Source organism: Pseudopipra pipra, chromosome 1, assembly GCF_036250125.1.
Source record: "Pseudopipra pipra isolate bDixPip1 chromosome 1, bDixPip1.hap1, whole genome shotgun sequence".
Classification (NCBI taxonomy): domain Eukaryota; kingdom Metazoa; phylum Chordata; class Aves; order Passeriformes; family Pipridae; genus Pseudopipra; species Pseudopipra pipra.
This window is the reverse complement of record NC_087549.1, coordinates 137884357-137903578: the sequence shown is the minus strand read 5'-3', so window position 1 is coordinate 137903578 and position 19222 is coordinate 137884357. Positions and strand designations below refer to the sequence as shown.

Here is a 19222-nt window from a genome sequence, read left to right as displayed (position 1 = left end):
TCAAATAATTCCGAATTCTCAGTTCATTCAATAAAGAACTCATTTTGAAAGAGAAAAGGGAACATGCCCTGCCAGAAAACTTGCTTTATTGACTTAGCCCTGCTGCCAGCAGAAACAACTTGGTGAAGCAAACTCCACGATTTCAAAAGCATTTTTTCACAGCGAGGGCAGAAACAGAAAGAGGCTTATTTACCTAAATATGAGATTCCACAGGTGAGGCCAGAGATGGTCTGAAATCCTCTTCCTTTAGTTCCAAAAGTTTTAATTTATGATGAAGCCTGTAATAATCCTTCCAAGCTGCCAGGTACAACGCACGCCATGTCTCGGCCGTGTTTTCTTTGCCCTTTTGCAGCGTAACTTTGTTATTTGCATAAAGCTTAGTCCTGGCCTATGGGACTTTTTGAACATCTACATGTTAGATTAGCTGTCTTGACATGCTCTATCAAGCATGACATCATGGATCTCCATGGTAACTTTAGCCCCACCTGCCCAGATGCCAGAGTTACCTGTCATGTTCAGACCTAAATGAACATAAAAAAACCCCCCTCAACCACCATTTTCTAGGCGCTCAGTCCTGCACAGACACCGGAAGGGTTTGAGTTTTGTTTTTAATTGATTGAAATCTAATTTAGTTTGCCAAGAAAATTTGTTTTCATGGAGCACTGGCTGAAGCAGTAGAGCTGCTCTTGACCCTTCCACATCTCCCAGCCTACTTCCTACTCAAACAACAACAGAAAAAAGCTGTGGCAAACTTCTTCCAGCTCACTTTCTTACCCCAGGCTCAAAAGCTCCTGCTCTGAAAAACTTCTACACATTCATTTTTGTTCTCTGCCCCTCAGAAAGGTTTTTTTAGAGAGGTGACTTGTAAAACAGGTTCACAGGAGGGATTATTCCCCTCCCATGGCCAGGTTAGCATTTTAACCTCTTAATTGCTAACTCTTTTTCATTCTTGCAGCCACTGACCCAGCTTTTACACTTGTTCCTGCTCTCTAGCCTTCTCTGCTGACCAGTCGACCCCACCTAATTTGTGACCGTGTCCTGCCATGTGCTCCACAGCAGATGATTCACACCGTCTCAAACTTAAGACAACCCAGACTTCTTCCTCTTAACTTCCTTTTTTCCTTTCCAACTTTACTGGGGATTACATTAGCACCTTCCTTTCATTACCACAGACGAGACAGCCTTGGCAGAGGTAAGGTATTCAAAGCTCCTGCAGAAACTTGCATTGCCTACAAAAAAAGTATTTTGTTGCTCAGGTGAGGGAGCCCTGGTGCCCAGCTACAGACCTGTCTTAGAAGGGGGAAGACCTGCAGTGTGAGGGGGAGCTGCTAGGCTGTGGGTCAGAGAGCTGCAGCCGCAGGGTGCTGCATTCCCTTGTGGGTGTTTCGGGGTGCACAAGACACATCTGCACCACCACCCCCCCAGGCTGCTGCAAACTCAATTAACCACACACCAGCTTAGCTCCCAGCTATTTGCCTCACGGCAGTATCCCAAGTCCCTTGTGCAAATAAAGATGGCCTCTGTCTCTGTGAGCTTTCCTTTCCAGAACAGGCTATCACAAAGAAGGCAACAAACCTTGGGGGTGGAGGAGGCATGATGTGTGCACAGCTGGGAGGTTTCAGGTCATCACGTTAGCTAACCATCAGTAATCGCTGCTGGCATTTTACCTGGCCATGATTGTACTGCTGATTTGTGGCAGATTATCAAAAGTAGAAATGGATCCTCAGGAGGCACATCCAAGTAGGGATTTATCTGAATAAACGAAGCCTGGAGGAAACCATTAGTGCTTAGTGGAAGATGCAGACAATATTCAGAGCTGACCTTGCTGGTGGAGGCGATAAAGTATGATCTGACAGCATCAAATATTTTTTCCCTGATGTTTATTTTCTGCAAACCAGGGGTCACTGTGCCATACTCAGATACTGATGGCTAAAATAGACAAGAGAAGAAAGTCCACACACACACACAAAAAAACAATTACCAATCTTGATTTTCTGTTGGTTGTGGACCTGACAGGGGTTAGAGCAACCTGGAAGAGAAATTGTATGATATACAAGGGACTACTTCCTGAGTGTAAATATTGGGGTGTTTTATGTTTCAGCTGCACCATTTGACAGAGAGATTAGAAAATGTTGTTGCATTAGTTGCTATCCTTGATAGGTCTCCTACAGGGGGGAAATTCCCACCATGGACAATGCTGCCACTTTCCAGATATTGGAGCAGCTGGAGAAGTAAGAAGGGAGAAAAGGAAGCTGGAAAATAAATTGTGACATTTTAATTCATGTTTTCCCATACATCTTACAGATTCTGTTTGTGATACATGTATATGTTACATACATGTGTATGTGGTTTGTCTTCTATACCACTGCTACACACATACACATATAAGGACAGGAAAAAAGGAAGTATAGATGCTAAACACACATATACACCTTCCAATGCAAAACTGTATTATAGACTTATTAATAGAGCAGCTAAGAAAGCATGCATTATACATACAAACACACATAAACACACATACATATAACTACCTACATATATACACATAACTGTGTGTATCTATATACAGAGTTAGATATAAATACACACAAACACACACATGAAATACACAGGTGTGCATGCACAGACACAACTGGTAAAAAAATCCCCCTCTGAACTGTAATGTCACTATCATTAGAGTCTTACTGCATCTGATGAGTTAGTTGATACATCACATGTCAAGTAAGCAAATGACTTACAATCAACTTGTATTACTTATTTCTGCATATTTTAATGTGGTTTCTTCTCTGTTTATCATTTTTTTAAAGTAATGCTGAATGGAGTCTTCAGTCTTTCCCCTTTCCAAGAAAGATACTTTGATGCTTTAACAGTAATTTCAAAGTTATTTTGTTTTAAAATTATTAAAACACTCATTATATACAACTCATATAATACATATGTCTAATCATCAAAAAATAGAAGCAGGAGAATGCATTTTACCCTCAATAAATTAGGAAGGATGACACATTTTAAACAAATATCAGGAACAGTTACTGCATTCCTTCTGTAATTTATTGCCCTCAGAAAAAGCTCAAATTACAAAATGTGTAGGGTGTAATGCTGTAGGCTGTTCAAACTGGGTTTGCAGTGTCTGCAACACTGGAACTAAATATTTACATGACTCCAAAAGATCTAATCTCTGGATTTCACCCCCCTCCCACCCCCTTTATTTAATTTGTATGCTATCTTTATCCACCACCCAGCACATTCCACACAGTCACTAAAGTTCATGGAAGAGATAAGTGGAGAGAAAAAAAAAATCAAGACTTTCAAAGGAAAGAAGTAAAGCTGTTTTAAAAAAAAAAGGAATAGATCATCCTTGTTAGAGCTGAAGTCTTGCAGCAATTTTAGCTGGATACATATGGATTTTAACAGTTTCTGAAGCAGAGATAGCACCTGAGATGTCTAGAGATCCTGTCAAAGAGAAGTCCTAGTGGGGAGTTACCAAATTACAATCTTTCAAAACCTGTAACAATAGTCTGATCTCCAAAGTCTCTCAAGTTTGGAAGGCTTCAAAGAGACTGGGAATTCAAAGAACTCCATAACAGACAAATTAAACTCTATTATTGCACCCAAAACCAGAGCCCAGAGTTAGGCTGTGAAGAGATACTTGTGTGGCATTCCCTGAATTCAGAAGGTTGGTGTGTTGGCAGCCTCCACCTGCTCTGAGAACTACATGAGTATGTCATATCTCCTCTGACTCTACATCTACTTTTTGCTGCTGAAAAGCAACTGCAGGCAGGTGAGAAGCAAACCACCTTAAGGTATGCTGCTGACAGACCAATACGGGTGTCAAAGCCGCTTCGAGGAGGCAGATAGTTATGAATAAATCGGTTCTGTTTGTATTACAAAACTCAAAAATAGAAAAGAAAGCAAATGAAAGAGTAACAGAGCCAGCTAAAGCATACAGACGCACTCTGAAGATATTTTCTTTTCTCCTGGGCAATGGTGCCAATACTGAAAGTGTAACAGAAGTTAACAGCTGTTCCATATTTTCCCTTCAGCTGTGAAAAGTAAATGGGAGACCCATATACTAAGATCAAGAGTCTCACCTTCACTCCTTTCTCTGTGTATATGCTAAAAAAAAATGAAAAGCTCTTCAGAAATTTCTGTTTCAACAAACAATTCCAAGGTAATATTGAATAGATTAATTCTTATTATTGTTTCTTTGAATTTCAAGGGAGTAACTGAATCACAGGCCACCTGAAAAAAATTGTTTAATATTTTTTTACATTCTCACCTTTTCTAATGAGATAACACTCAGTTTTGTATGAGTTATAAGGACTGTAAAACAAAAAGCCAGATACAAATTTTACTTACTTACCTGATCTCTCAGTCTCTCCTGGTGTCCCATTATTGCTGTGGCATGGTGGGGATATTTCTGTTTCAGATGCTCAAGAAAAGCCTCTCTCTTCCTGTCCATTTCTGAGGTTTGCATTCCCAGTATTTCTTTGGAACTGCGAGGGCCACCTACTGTATGTCTTCGAGGGATGTTGCGGGTGGACTTTGAATTAGAAGAGGTGTGACTGTTCGGGGTCGAAAGGAGCTCTTTAGATCGGAGACATTCTGCATCATCTAGTGATGTTACATGCAAACTGGTTTTTGCCTGGTCTGAAAAAAACAAAAATCAAACAGTATATTATAAGAACTTAATCCCAACATACACATTTGCAAGAGAAAGGGAAAAGGACTGATATAAAAGCTAGGTTCTTTTAAAAGTCTAGTAGTGTGCAATGGCATGTTCTGCATCATTAGGCATATACACATCATAAGAAGTGGCCCAGAAATAATCCCTTATATAAGCTATGCACATACTTATATACTTTTAACATACAACTGCAGTATTGCCTCACAGAAAAGTGAGCATCATTAAAGTAGATGTTCCTTTTATATCATCTTTACCTATGTGACTTGAAAAAAGATCTGACAGGGCCCTTATTCCCTGACCTTTAAGATCTACAGGATGCTTTCCACAAGAAGGAACAGGTTTCCTCAATAGCCTCCAGTACACTTAATGGCCCCATAACTAGTATCCTTAAGGATACCAACTGATAAAATTCCTTTGACAAAGCAGATTTGTAATCCTTAATCTTTTTTCAATGTGTTTTCAACATGTTCTGAAACACCTGTGAAATAATAGGAGGGTTTGGGAGTCTCTTTTTCCTGATTTCTGACTGTGGTCTGGTTTTAAATTTCACGGATCTCCCTTGGATTTTATATGTCTCAGGATAGTGGGCTGGAAAATTCTGCATCATTTTTTCAATAAATGATTTATTAAGAAACAGAGTAAGAGCAAGTTTTGCGTGATATAAAAAAGGGGAAAAAACCCTCAGATAAATTTTACTACTTTAAAATCTACTTTAAGACCAAAGACCATGACGACATTTGTAAAGAGACAGGCAGAGACAGAGGGTATGTGAGTGCTGGCTTATCTTCAGGTAACTCTGTAACATGAACCCTCAAGTGCTCGAAAAACTGTAGTCTGGAGCCTTGTTACCTAATACCTTTGAAAAAACCCCTCATTCCTTTGTCAGCAAAGAAAAAAAAACCAACAAAAACCTGAAGCATTGAAAAGTCTGAATGTGCCCTTCCCCATCTTTACCAGGCACTCTCAGACATCCCTATGTTAACCCTTCCCAGCACTACCCCAGGAGCAGGGAGTTCCTTCCTCTAGCTCTTTTGAATAAATCTTTATTTCCTTCTGTCTGACACTTTTCACCTCAGAGCCCTTTATTCTCCCAGTGGCTGTTTCCCCCACGTGTTGCCATTATATGGCACTGCTGTTTGGAAACAGGCACCTACTCGCTTCTTTTTATGGTTCAGTCAGTCATTTTGACACTGTGCCTACCACTTGCCTCAGGATTTTATGCTGAGGATTTCTCAGCTTTCTGGTGTGTGTTGTCAATTGCCTGCCACATCCCGTGGAACATCAAGACCTGGTAATAAAGCAAATCCTCTACCAGTGCAGCCAGTGCTGATGTGACATCCCGCCAATTCATATAGGGAACCAATTCCCTTGGGTTTCGCCACAGAACTTGGCCCTGGAAGATCTTTAAAGATGATTAAAGATGAAGATCATTAAAGATGATTCTGTAAGCTCTCTATATTGTTCAAGGACTCAAAAATTTTCCACAAAACCCTTTTGTTTGCTTTCATGGGAACTTATCCTGAAAGAAATCCAGACACAGGGGACCAGATGAGCACAGATTGGGACACAACTTTAGGAACAAGTTTGGTTCACAGGGAAGTCTTACTCTCATACAGATTCAAAATGTCATCTGTGGTTTCTGCAGCAACTTCTAAGACCTTCTGAGTAGCACAATCCTGGTTAAAACTTCAGAGCAGCAGCCTCACATGCACATACACAGACACATACATGTGCACTCGACTTTTTCAAGCACAGCTCAATTAAAAAACATCCATTCGCTCTGATTATTGAAAATTCAGAGCACCAACCATCAGGTACACTCAGCTTGTTTGAGAAAAATGGCAAACAGGAGAGTTTAGCTTGCAAGAAGTCAGTATGGCTACTCCAGATACACTCAGTAAAAACAGCTTCTGAAAGCTGCACAGTCATTTCAAAGGATTTTACATGGGAGGAAAAAGAGGTAGGCTGGGGCTGGATGGAATTTACCATCTTTAATTTGTTGCATCAAAAGCCTGGAGGTTATATCCTGGAGGCTGTTGGAACAAAGGCAGCAGACATAAATAAGGTATTTTCTTGGAGCTGGAGGGAGTCAGCATGAGTGTGGGTGACTGAGTGCAGCAATTTGGTATAAAACCCTGAAGTACGGTCACAGCAGCAATTTCAATCACTGAATTGGTGGCAGGCACTTCCTCAAGAAGGCAGGTAAACCTATGCTGACAAGCACAACTCAGAACTCATGAATGTGTATTTCGGGTCCTAAATCTCTCTCATGTGAAGTCATTCCCTACTCTGCACTTTAGTCTTTTCAATAGTTTAAGAAAGAGCTAATTACGTGGAGCACAAAGGACATATGAAGTATAGTGTTTTACCACTGTTTGTTATTGGGTGAAACCTTGAGAAGGAGTCAAAAATAACATATTTTTCTTATCCTATATTAGAAAGATCAGCAAATTCTCTCTTTTTTTAAAAAAAAAATATATATTTGGAAAATGCTGTATAAATACCAGTGGAGAAAGGAATGTAAACTATGCTAACTAATTGCTTGTCTTGCCAGAGAGCTGATTTGGGCATCCAGCTGGATCTTGATCCAGTGGCACCACAGCAGCATGTAACTTCCTTTGCAAATCAAAATCTGTTGTGTTTCAATAGGGGTCTTTTCCCTACTAATTGATGAAAAAAAAATGGTTTTGGCCACTTCCTACATAGGGATAAGTGACTTCAATGGCAAGGTTGAACACTGCGTTGGTGAAATCCCCCTGTGTATCTTGAGGGACATCAGCTCTACAGTTGCTGGGTGGGCCACAGTGCTACAGGCAGGAAAAACTGAGTGGTTTTTTTATATTCTGGAGTTACTCAATAACGTTGTGGGCAAACATTTCGTATCTTCCAAGTGAAGATAACAGGCCTAGCAAATCAATCTCCACAGATAACTTTGAAATGTGTGAAGGATCATGTGATAGTTCCCAGATGAGCACTAAGAGTAGGAAAAGGATAAATTATGCAAGTACCCTCCTTGGAAAAGGAGCAAAGAGGAGCCAGTGGAAAACACAAAGGTGTAAGATAAGCTCGTCTCCCTCTCTCCCTCCCTCATATTCAGAAGCTAAAAGCTGATGGTCTTTCTGTTCAATAAAGCAGCAAGTCTAGAGGGGAACTAAAAGCAAGACTTGCTGGATGTCAGGGAGGACTTCGGTTATCCAAAGGCTTGAGTAACCCTTACACTTGAGTTGCTTCTCTGATCTGAAAACAAATTTCAAGATTTCTTAACATCAACATCACCCATTACTACAGTGGATGTAAATACAGAAAAGGCCCAGGTTTGCAGCGTAGAAGCAGTATGCCTAGGACTAGCTGGAAGATTATCATGAAGGATTAATGGCTGTGAGCTAGGGAAAAAAAAAAGAAAGAAAAAAAAAAAGAAAGAAAGAAAAAAGTCCTCCAAAGTCACACCCTCCATGAAGTCTACAAAGGTCAGGAAAGTCACTTTGCTTCATTACTTTAAATGCTGCGAAGATTTTAATAGTCTTGTTTTGCAACCCAGGTGACATGAGAAAAGAACATTTTGAGAATAATGTCAGAAAGGAACAAGTGTGGACCTGACCCATACTATACTGTGAAACTGAGCCTTGAAGCAAACTCCATTCAATACTAAAATTTTAAAAAAGAATACAGATTTAACAGTGTGGTCAAATCCACCTCTGTTACATTTACGTTACCAGTAAATGGGAGATTATTTGGAATCGTTCTAATTTATTCCACTGCCTTTATAATTAACTTTCTTTCCAAGGAACTTTCAAACATAAATTTTGGATATGGGCCAAAACTACTACATTTGCTTATGAGCTTTCAGCACTCAACATTTTTGGGAATCATAGGATCAGCCTGGTAAGACCTCTGTTTTCCTAGCTCCACATGTATCTCAGGCAGTTTCATATAACCCCTACAGAAGAAATGTGTTACTAAAGGCTTTTTTTTCCCTTTTCAGACACATTCTTTAAGTGACGATTTCTGTCCCACTAAACATAAGCATACACAAACACAGGTGACTTGTAGTGTTCAGTATTTTAACTTGAAAAATGATTCAAAAGAGCACCAATCAATTAATGAACCCTCAATACAAAAAAAAAAAAAAAAAAAAAGGAAGAGTATTTTTTTTCCTCCTAAGTTGCCAATTTGTTGGTATTGCATGCTCCTAAACTTGTGTAACTTTTTTAAAACCTTTTTTTAAACCACATGCACTATTTGTTTCACAGAAGTGCAGTAACACAACTTTTCCTGAAGTGCCTGAGAGGAACACAACACGCATGAAATGGGAATGTTCACAGGTGCCCCACAAATACTATAATAGATACGGATTAGATTAGGTGTTTGTCATGCTACCTGAATGTTATGTTCCACGTGGAATAGCCCACGTAGAACAAGCCAGGAAATAGTTTTCATTCACTTTATACTAAATAGTGCAGCAGTGAATGTATGAACGCACCGCAGTGGATCCGCCGTGGAAACCCCGCTTAAACATTCTTGGCTTCCCTCCAAAATAAACCCCAGTGGTTTCACTCAAAGTAAACTAACCCTGTCACAATCTGCCGTGGATCTCCCCCTTTTAACAGACAAACCCGAGGTAAAGATGAGCTCAAACCCACTTTTATGAAGGAAGAGCTATTTCTCTACCATAGGTGAGGCTGCCAGAGCATTTAAAGGGAAGAGGAGATGCTTTCCCCCACCTCGCGGGAGCAGCACCCTCCGCACCGGCAGGGTCCCGCATCCGTGACAGCCACACACTGTGCTCCCGGCTTTAGAGGGCAGATAGAAATCTCTTCAAAGAGAAAGTTAAACTCATAAAGTCGAAGTATTAAGGAAATCTGCAGAGCCATTAGCACAAGAAAGACATGCTATTTTTTTTTTCCATGCATTCTGCCTCCAGTTATAAAAAGCAGCAACGAGGGGCATGCTTAAACGTAACTCCATCTTTGCCCTACTCACATCGCCGCTTACTTACCCCTCGTCTGCCCGCTGTCTGTTGGGCAAGCCAGGCACAGCTCAAGTTTCTGGCTTTCATTTTCCTCCATTGTCCCTGCCTACTGCTCACGCTCCCCTCTCCAACTTGGAGCCGCAGAGCCCGGACTGTCAGCGCCGGTGCTCGGGGAGGAGAAAGGAAGCGCTGCCCCCGCCGGCGCGGAGCCCCCCCCCCGAGGCGCCCCGCAGGCCGCCCGCGGGGCCCGGCCCGGCGGTGGCAGCGCGGCGGCGGCGGCCGGGGGCGGCCCCGAGCCCGGGCCCCAACAGGTGACGGGCTCGGCAGCCCCGCAGCCGCCCGAGCGGCCCAGCAGCCGCCCCTACCCGGCCCGCGCCCCGCGCCGCCCTGTGAAAGGCAACATTTCAAACGCGATTACAGGCCTGAGCCTCCGCTGGAATCCGAACCCGCAGCCTTTTAAATCTCTGTCATGGGACAAAAGCCTTTCCACACGGTATTTTTTTTTTTTTTTTTTTTTAAGCTCGTAACCACCAAGCCCACAAACATTCCTGATAAATGCTCCTCTGTCTTTTTTAGAGTCTAGTTTAAAAGTAATTCATTATATAAGCGCTTTGAGGTTTTGTTTTCTGTTGGATTCTTTGAGGCCGCTCACAGAATGAATTTGGAAAAAATCAAGATACAGGAATTCAACTTTAGCGAAGCCAATAAAAATGAATGGTAGCAATATGTAAGCAGGGACTTCGGTTAAGAGGGATTTTGAAGCCTCAGTAGCAAAACATATAGAAACATATAACTAATTCTCTTTTGGCAGATCAGAGGCCAGAAGCCTGCATGAGAATCAACAGATCTACCAGGCTGCAAGGCAAAAAATAGTGTGGCTGAGAAGGATGAGATCAAATCCCACAGATTCCAGCAGATGCCACATGTGTTGATTTAGTGGAGAATATCAGACTGATTTAGTCTATCAGAACCATAACATTGAATCAGAGATGGAGGAACAAACTGAGTGTTGAGTTACAGCATCAAGACCAGAAAGTTTATCCACAGACAACTTCTGAATTAGGTTGAGAACAAAGCATAACTGAGATATTAATAAAAATATGCAATTTCTCATTTAGATCAACCTCATATTCCAACACCAGGTAACACTATCTTGGATGTCTTTGCAAACAGACCTAGCATAATATGGTCTTTCAGGCTTTCTTCAACTTTGACTTCAATATAACATGAGCCAAATTGCTTGCAATTGCCTCTCAACTGCCCAGTCTGGATAGGCTAGGAAAATTCCCCTATGTTTCCTTCTACATCTGTATCTGGCAGAAATGTCATCCTGTCTACTTAGATTACTGAATGCAGAAATGTTTTGTGTATACATAAATTTGGTACAGAAGCTCAAGTAGGATTGCTCTCCTCATGCCCCTATCCTCTCCCTTCCAGACAAAAAGTATTTGAGTAAATTACAATGAACAATTGATAAATGAACAAAACTATTGTTCATTAGATCAGATACACATATTCTCTAGCACTTGAGAAATATTTATTTTCCTTTCTAACAATTAATTCTATATGTTCTTGGAACCTGGCAAAAATCCCAGAAATCTGGCATGGAAAACATAGAAAAGATGAAAATAAAATTTAAACATTAGCTCTGCTATTTAAAGTCTGCAGTACAGTGCTCCCAACAGAATACTTCTGTCATTGTCCTGCAATTATAAAGAAAACAGTGTGATACACATTTTATTTAGAGTAATGTTTTTACTGGCCTTGGGTTACTCGTGCTCATTCTGATTGCGAACTATTTTAGGAGGAGAAGGGATGGCCAGCCATCCCACTTATCTGATGTTGCCTTTTGTGACATGAAGGAATGTGCCTTTAACACTGAGGTTTTCCAGAGTCTGGACAAGCATGATGAGCCTCTTGCAATTTACATTCACAGCCAGCTGGAAGGATAAGAGGGCTCTGACAGGAATAGTGAACACTGAACACCACCAAGTTCAAGAAATGTAAAATAACTCAGAAACCACTAATGGAAAAAGAAAGCCAGTGCAGTTGCCTGGAGTAGCAACATAAAAGCAGTACCAAGACATTACCTGTATACAGGGCTCAGAAATCGAGAGTTCTGAAACTAAGAGCATTTAAAAAGATCTTATCCTGAAATAACACAAAGGAAAGCACAAAACATAGTTGACTAAAATGCCTGAAAGGAAGGAGCTTTTTCAGCCTTGTACAAAACCAGGGTTAGCTCTGGAGATCAGTAGCGTTTGTACCAAGAACATTAATAAGATCAGAATCAATGCACTCTGGCCCCTTAGAAGGCTTTACCTCCGTCCATGGTGGGGAAAAATACCTAGAAAATCAGTCTAAGACTAATAGACAATTATCTACTTTTAGCCAGCACCTTTAGTTTCTCAGCCAAGAGCACAAGACAGAGTTGTCTCTTGACTCCCCCACTGACATGTCTTAGTAAGCAGCCAGGTGCCCCTTGGGACACTGTTACACTGGTCTGAAACTGTTGCTTTTACGGCCACAGCAAGATGCTCCCACTGCTGAGACTAACAGTAAATGATACTGATAGTGCTGCTAAGGGGCCTGAGCAACATGGACCCACAAAAGGCAGAGATGATCTAAGAGAGATTGCTTTTTTGTTTGTGGACATGTGACTTGAAAACTAGTTGTCATCTTATGAAAACTTCTGCAGATGCAGAAGTAGTTTCTCAAACAGGATTAAAGAGCATTGGCAAAGGGACAGACTACACATGGCACACTTCAGTATCATCAAAATCAAACAAAACAAGAGAGCTCACACATAAAACAAAATCGCCAACCAGGAAACATAATCACCTCTGCTGCTGCTCAGGACAGGGAACAGTTGGGACAGCAAGGTCTTAAAGCATGTTCTCACTTTAACGGAAAAGTCCCTGGTCTCAAACTAGATTTAATTTGTGTACGTAACAATGCTATTCCTTAAGATGTTACTAAAGAGTCAGTGAAACTTCTTTAGCAGCTGGAGGCAGCCAGAACCATTATATTGTTGGGCTCAAATAAAGAGCTCCCCAATACAGTCACTGGGATGAATCACCAACAACAAGTTAAATAAACTTGATTAACCAGTTCACAGCATGCAATCAGCATTTGTTTATCTGTGGGATCAACAATAACTGGTTCCTTTTAATTACTGTGCTCAGATCTGGAACCATCAATATCAAAACAATGCACAGAGAATAACTGCCAACAGGTTATGATGTTTTAATTGTGTTTAAAATTAATGTCCCAGAGCGACTTCAACACTTCTGGGTTTAGCATGTGCATAACAGGAACAATTAACAAAAAGTGGCTGCGCTCAATTAGTCAAACTTATAATACACAACGACTCCATGGCACTAGCAATTATTCACAACTAAAAATCTGGGAAGCTAATTATTAATAGTTAAATCATAAGAAGAGTCCCATAATTTAAGACCTGTCTCAATGTCCATGTGAAAACACATAACCACTGTGAAAAATGTCATGAATGCTCTCTGTGGGAACCAGCCTGACAGTACTTAACCCAGTATAGTCCAGAAACAAATATTAGACCTGAAGGAATTATGAGCACTCGAGCAGGTCACATGGCAGCACCTCTCCAAGCCTTGTATGGCCAGAGGTGGCTTTGGACTGCCCTGGAGAAAGGGAGCATCAAGAGGATGCTCCAGACTATCAGGAAACTTCCCCGCTACACTCCAGGGAGTTGTGTGTGGCCATTCACTAACAACCAGTCAGATCTGAAATGGAGAAAGTATCTTTAACTAACTCCAGAAAAACAGCACTGACTGTGGTGAAGCTCTGTGTTCCATCTCAGGCAGCAGAGAGCAGCTTCAGGGCTGCAGTTCATTTGAGCACATCTCTATTCTTGTTCATCCTCAGCATCTTCACTGCCAAGCTTGGTGTGGTCTCTGAATGCTTAAAACTCAAATAGACTCACTAAAAAAAAAAAAAAAGGACTATGTTCACATAGTATATCATCAAAGATGATATAATAGCAGCCGTTAGCTTGTAGAAGAAAAATTAAAAAAAATTCCAAGGTCTATCAATATGAACCCATGTAAGTAGACCCTGGGGGCAAAAAGGTTGACACTATTTTAAAATTAATTGTCATCTAATTTGGTACTGTAAAAGGAATTGCAGATTTTTAAGATGTGGAGGGGAACTTTATGATCATTTGGTCTCATCTGCTTAGTAAGGAATTTCAATGAGGTGGGTCTGATAGTGGTTAAAATATTCAGTGCTTAAATGAAAGGAAAACATCTGAACTTGATTTTAAAATTTATGATGACAAACAATCTAACACAACCTCTGGAATTATTTATCATGAAGTTACCTTTCCTGTTAAAAATCTTTGGAGAGTTTCAATGTTTATACTACGTACATTCCATTTCAGTTAAGAACTCTCATACTTGTGAGGAAAAATTAGCCCAAGGAGTGAATCAGTAACACTCCAGCTTATGTAAAAAAAGAATACTGAGTATGAGTTTCTCTACACATCTCCACAACAGAATTTCATTGTGTCTTATCAGACCTACTAGTTTCAGCTCCTCAGAGAAGTTCAGAGACTAACAGTGGTGCCAAGAGCCAGCCTTAATCACTAAAACAACTATACAAAAGAGTGACTAAGAAGCTGAACATAAAATATTCAGGCAGAAGATATATTCATCCTTCCAAATCAATTTCAAAGAGAGCTCTAAGAAGCAGCTGTAATCACCTTTCATTTGGCATCACCAAGCTTTCAGGTGCCCGTCTCCAAGTAATAGAGCAACCTTCATTTGCTCCAAAAGACATTTTATTCAAGCACACAACTCTCACACCTGGGCAGCCATATCATGTTAAATAGGTTAGATTTCTGTTTTCCAAGTTTCATTCTTGTTTCCTTCCTCCACCTCCAATTTTTTAAATAAATTAAAAGGTCTGAAAGCAGTAAACACTTGTGCATGCCCTAAATCAAACTGAGAAAAAGAACCATGGTCATCACAAGGAAGTGCTAACATTCAAGTACAGAAAAAAAAAAAAAAAAGATGATTCTTCTCTTTCATCAATAACTTTGTCTCCCTCTCTAATTTGGGACAATCCCAAAAAAGCTAACTGTAGATACACTTTAACATGACTTCCCTTTCCATTGCCCAAGGGAAGATGGAACAGAGCTAAATGGGCATAATTACAGGATGCATATTTCTGACTCGTGTAATGCAACATCTTATTTCAGACTTTCTACCTCCCTGTTGTCATCCTACTGTACCAAGCTAACATTAATATTAGTACATTGCCACCAGCACAGCCAGCTTTGAACTGAAGACCCTGACATGCCTCAGCTCCTCCTCCTGCCTTCCAGCCTGGCCAGCCCTTCACGCATCACACAGGAAGGTAAGGAAAGACATCAGTCTGCAAACACAGATATAGAAAATATGAACATGTTTTCATAAGGTACCAAACAACTTACTCTGTGAAAGCAAAATGTGCCTTACATTGCAGAAATTTCAATCACTAGAGTTTAATCAAATAAAAAGCAATATGTGGGTGGGAAAGAACAGTGTAGGGAACTGTTTCTGAGGGAGGTAGAAAGCAAGGGGGGAAGGTCGCTTTTAAGTCCATCTGCTCTCCATTCAAATTCTATTTCTCCCCAGTGTAAAGCATTTTGGTTTTGATAAGTTCCCTTTGGATGAATTGTCTCAAACAGAGCTCTGGTGAGAGTTTGGATTCAAATTGATCCAACTTTTTAGCAGTGCCAGAAGAATAGACTTACTGCCTGAAACACTATTGCTGGTTTCACGGATGTCTGCAGGATCTGGTTGTAAATTTATGAGGTGACATGCTTTAGTGATCAAAAGTATCAAGATTGTTCTCTGCAAAGCACAACTATACTTTGCAATAATAATGAGAGATCCTTTATTTCAGCTCTTACGAAGTACACATTGAGTTTATAAGATTGTCCAATGAGCGGTTGAATTAACAGGAAACACAAAGTGTACTTCAAGGAGGCCTGGGTTTAGAAATAAAATAATAGTTCAAGTTATGTTGTGATAGCCATAACCACTTTATCAACACGCATTTCTGATAAATAGTCTACCACAAAAAAATTAGTTTCAATTAAAAAATTAATATGCAATTATTAGAAATTAACACAATGGCACCAGTGTTGCCAATACACAGCATTCACACAATTCATGATGGTGGTCTTTCTTGAAAAGTAACTTATTTTGGAATATTATTCATTTTATTCATCTCTGGACTGTACCCAATCATATACTTGACTTTTCTCCACAATGTCACTGGCAAGAACTAGATTTTTTCTGAGACTTCGACTAAAATCAAGTGAGAGGTCAGTGCCATTGTGATTTAATGAGTTGGACATTTTAAATTGTTCTTACTACAGTTTCTCCCTGTCTCCTGCCACAAAGGGTGTACTAGGCAAAATAGGACAATCTGAATGTCTGAAAAGAGATAAAGACAAGTCTAAAGAAATTCTTACAGTTTGTTTCCATGCAGATCTGATTTCTAATCCAGCAGGGATGGTCACAGGTTTCATATGTAAAGCTTTTGTTTCTACCCTTTGTAGGGCACCAGCTCCTGAAGGCAGATGTAAGAGCAGAAGGCTAGTGTAGACCTGTCAACTTGTAAATGTAACAGCGACCTCTCCAACAGTATGTATATCTCCTTCCTTCAAAGTGCCTCTCTGACCTCCCCAGACCATCCTGATGCTATCATTAAGACAGCTGATTAATAAGAAAGGAATCAGAGCTGACAGCAGTGGCACTGCTGTTCTTTTTCAGACCTGCCCAGTCTGTTCTGCTGGGATGCACACTTATTAATTCACTCTTCGGTATTTAGGATTTCATAGCTTTAGGGCAACAGGGACCATTTGATTATCTTGTCTGACTTCCCATCTATCACAAGCCATTAACTTTGATGTGGGGTCTTCACACAAAGGCCAAACACTTAAATGAGATGAAAAAGACATTACTGATCTCAGGAGACCAACGCTGCATATGCACTACCATTTGTTTCAAACCCCACCACACACGCAAGGTCTGCCCAGATGATCAGCATAAGGAAGTGTAGGAAGGACATCAAACTCCCAACTGAGGGAGCTTAATTCTGAGCAAAGTTCTTTCCTCTGACTTTAATTTCCCAGATCAGACATCCACCTTAAAAAAACCCCAAACCAAAGCTGTGATGCACACATTCAGTCACTGTCTCCAGCACAGTCAGTCTCATGCAGAGAAAAATAACTGAAAGGAAAAAGAAAAACCTCGAAACATACCTGTCCTAATGTACATGGAAGGCAACAAATCCTCCTGAACAATGCACATTACCAGCTGAGAGGTGCAAGCACAGCAGTTGATTATAATCACTGTCTTTAATACAGAGCTGCCCTTTCTACAATCATGTTACTTGAGGGTATTTCAGCACACAGGCCCACGGATGTGACTGCTGGAGCTGCTGACTCAGGCATACCATGTCCAGCAGCAGCAGGACTGCCACAACCCTCCACACTGCAACAATCACCCCATAAATACAGGCTTCCTTGCTGCACCTAGGCTCAAATGGCTTTGCAAATATATCTGTTCTCATTTCACAGACTACGTTACAGTTAACTGACTAATGTTTAATTACCCTCAGTGATAAGAAATTGTATCCTACTTGTTCAGGGTAAAGTTTACTTAACTTCAGTTTCCAAGGATTTATTCCCCCTTTGTTTCCCAGACCCACCGGTGCTGTAGGACATGTTCTCAGTGAGACGGCCACCTCACAGCCTCCTCCTCAATCACACACATCTGCTGAGCTCTTGAAGACTTGCATTATCTCTCATTCTCTGTTTTCATCTTGGAAAACAAGTCTTTGCCTCTTTCTGCTTTCTTTCCAGTATTCTTACAGTACAGCTAGCAGGATTGTCAGAGCCCATTCTTCTGAACTTAATGTACTAACAGTAACAAAGGGGTACATGACCTAAATTTACCTATGAAAACACTGGTGCAGCTGGATGCTGCACAACAGCACAGAGTTCCCAGGGAAAGGGGACTGAGGCTGTGGCACTCTCGTCAGCCGGGATGGGGAATCTGTGGCCACAGCAGCCTCCTCCTGAAAAGGGAGAGAATGTTTCAGGTTTTGCAAGGGTAAAATGTCCAAAACACCAAGTGAGATGCAGTGTCATGAGTCTGGCGTCATATCCTATTCCTCTTACAAGGGGAAGCCTGCTCCTGTACAAGAAGATAAAAAGGGAGAAAAAGTAACAATGCTCTGTCTCATCAGGCTCCAAGAAGTGCACAGAACTGCCTGGAGTGAAGACTAGAATAAGCAATGTCAGCACAGAAAGGTGCCACACAAGGTTTAAGCTTATTCAGAGACAGAGACTCTGTCTCTCTCATGAATACATACATAACCCAGATAATTTAATTCCAACTATTTTGTATTTCTTAGAAAAACTTTTCAAACAATGGGATGACTCATGTGAGCATTCCACTGACGACATAAAATTACATTGTATTAGTTATGTCCCTTTACAAACTGCAAGTCTGCACTGAGATATATAAATATGTCCCATAACAGCACATGTGACATATCTGAGGGTAGAGAACAGGCAGTAAGTAGTGAAAATGACAGGTTTACTTCACTCCAGAGGAAAAGGTTATTAAATACTAATTGGCAACATAGACAGCTTTTACTGCATATGCATATACTCCAATACCCTGATTTCCAAGACTCATCTGCAAAAGTGTAACTCTGTGATTTATTTAATTTTGTGATTTTCATACTATTGCTTTAATCTTTCATAATTAACATACAGTGATGAATTCCCACTTTTTTCCCCCCTCTTTTGCTTTTTCACTCTAGAACTGCCATTAAAAGATAGAACTTAAAGACTGCAGCTGAAACAATATTTAAGTCCTTTCACCAGCTGGAGGAAATTCTGGGCAAAGTGCTAGAAGGAGAAAAGTATCAAAATCTCTGAGACAAGACACAATATTACTTACATGCCCCCACTTCAGTTTTATAAGCTCCTATAAATCCTCTCTCACAACAGAGAGTAATGGAGGAGTGCCCTTGGAAGAGGGTGAAGAGGTAAGCGAAGGATGAGTTTTCAGCCCATGAGTAGTATTAATTTAATGCTTTTAGTCTGCTTTTTTGCACAGAGTCTTCTAAAGTTAGAATTGCCTAAATGCAGCCAGAAAACACAGGCTGAATACCACAGGTAGGGGGCAAAATGCTGCAGGCAGTAATTATCAATCACTTTCTTTTCCCAGCCATCAAATAAGGTAATTTGTTTGTTTTCCCCACCCTGCAAGGAAAAGACTGGGTGGTCTTCCGATTTTTGGAATCTGAGAAATACTCCTCTGGAGGACAAGGCCACCCCAGGCCTCCTGGGCAGCATGAGGTCCTTTTCAACATGGTCTTACACTGGACTTGATTTTAGTCACAGACATTAGGACTGTGGCAATGTTTTGCAACTTATCACCAAATACCTTTTCTTCATAGCTCCATGTAAATCTCAGGAGTTTTCCAAGACATGAATAAAGCCTTGGTTGTGAAAAGTAGCA

At 40.7% G+C, this 19222-nt stretch overlaps 1 protein-coding gene and 1 long non-coding RNA gene across 21 annotated transcripts in view; one reads left to right on the top strand and one right to left on the bottom strand.

Moving 5' to 3' along the window:
* Nucleotides 1-19222, bottom strand: part of KIAA1217 (KIAA1217 ortholog) — a 352288-nt gene that overhangs the window by 169025 nt on the left and 164041 nt on the right. For 14 of the 20 annotated variants that reach the window (XR_010425105.1, XM_064635474.1, XM_064635506.1 and 11 more), the window contains one exon: nucleotides 4364-4650. Coding sequence is in view for 17 of the 20 variants with exons in the window: in XM_064635474.1 (XP_064491544.1) it covers nucleotides 4364-4650 (287 nt within the window). In the remaining 3 variants the exon portion in view is untranslated. Of the gene's footprint in view, nucleotides 1-193; nucleotides 351-4363; nucleotides 4651-9683; nucleotides 9873-19222 lie in introns of those variants that run through there. The other 6 variants (XM_064635489.1, XM_064635496.1, XM_064635465.1 and 3 more) reach the window with 5 other exon arrangements.
* Nucleotides 9907-10769, top strand: LOC135402466 (uncharacterized). Its single transcript, XR_010425137.1, has 2 exons — nucleotides 9907-10149; nucleotides 10468-10769. It is a non-coding gene; the product is annotated as an uncharacterized LOC135402466 (long non-coding RNA).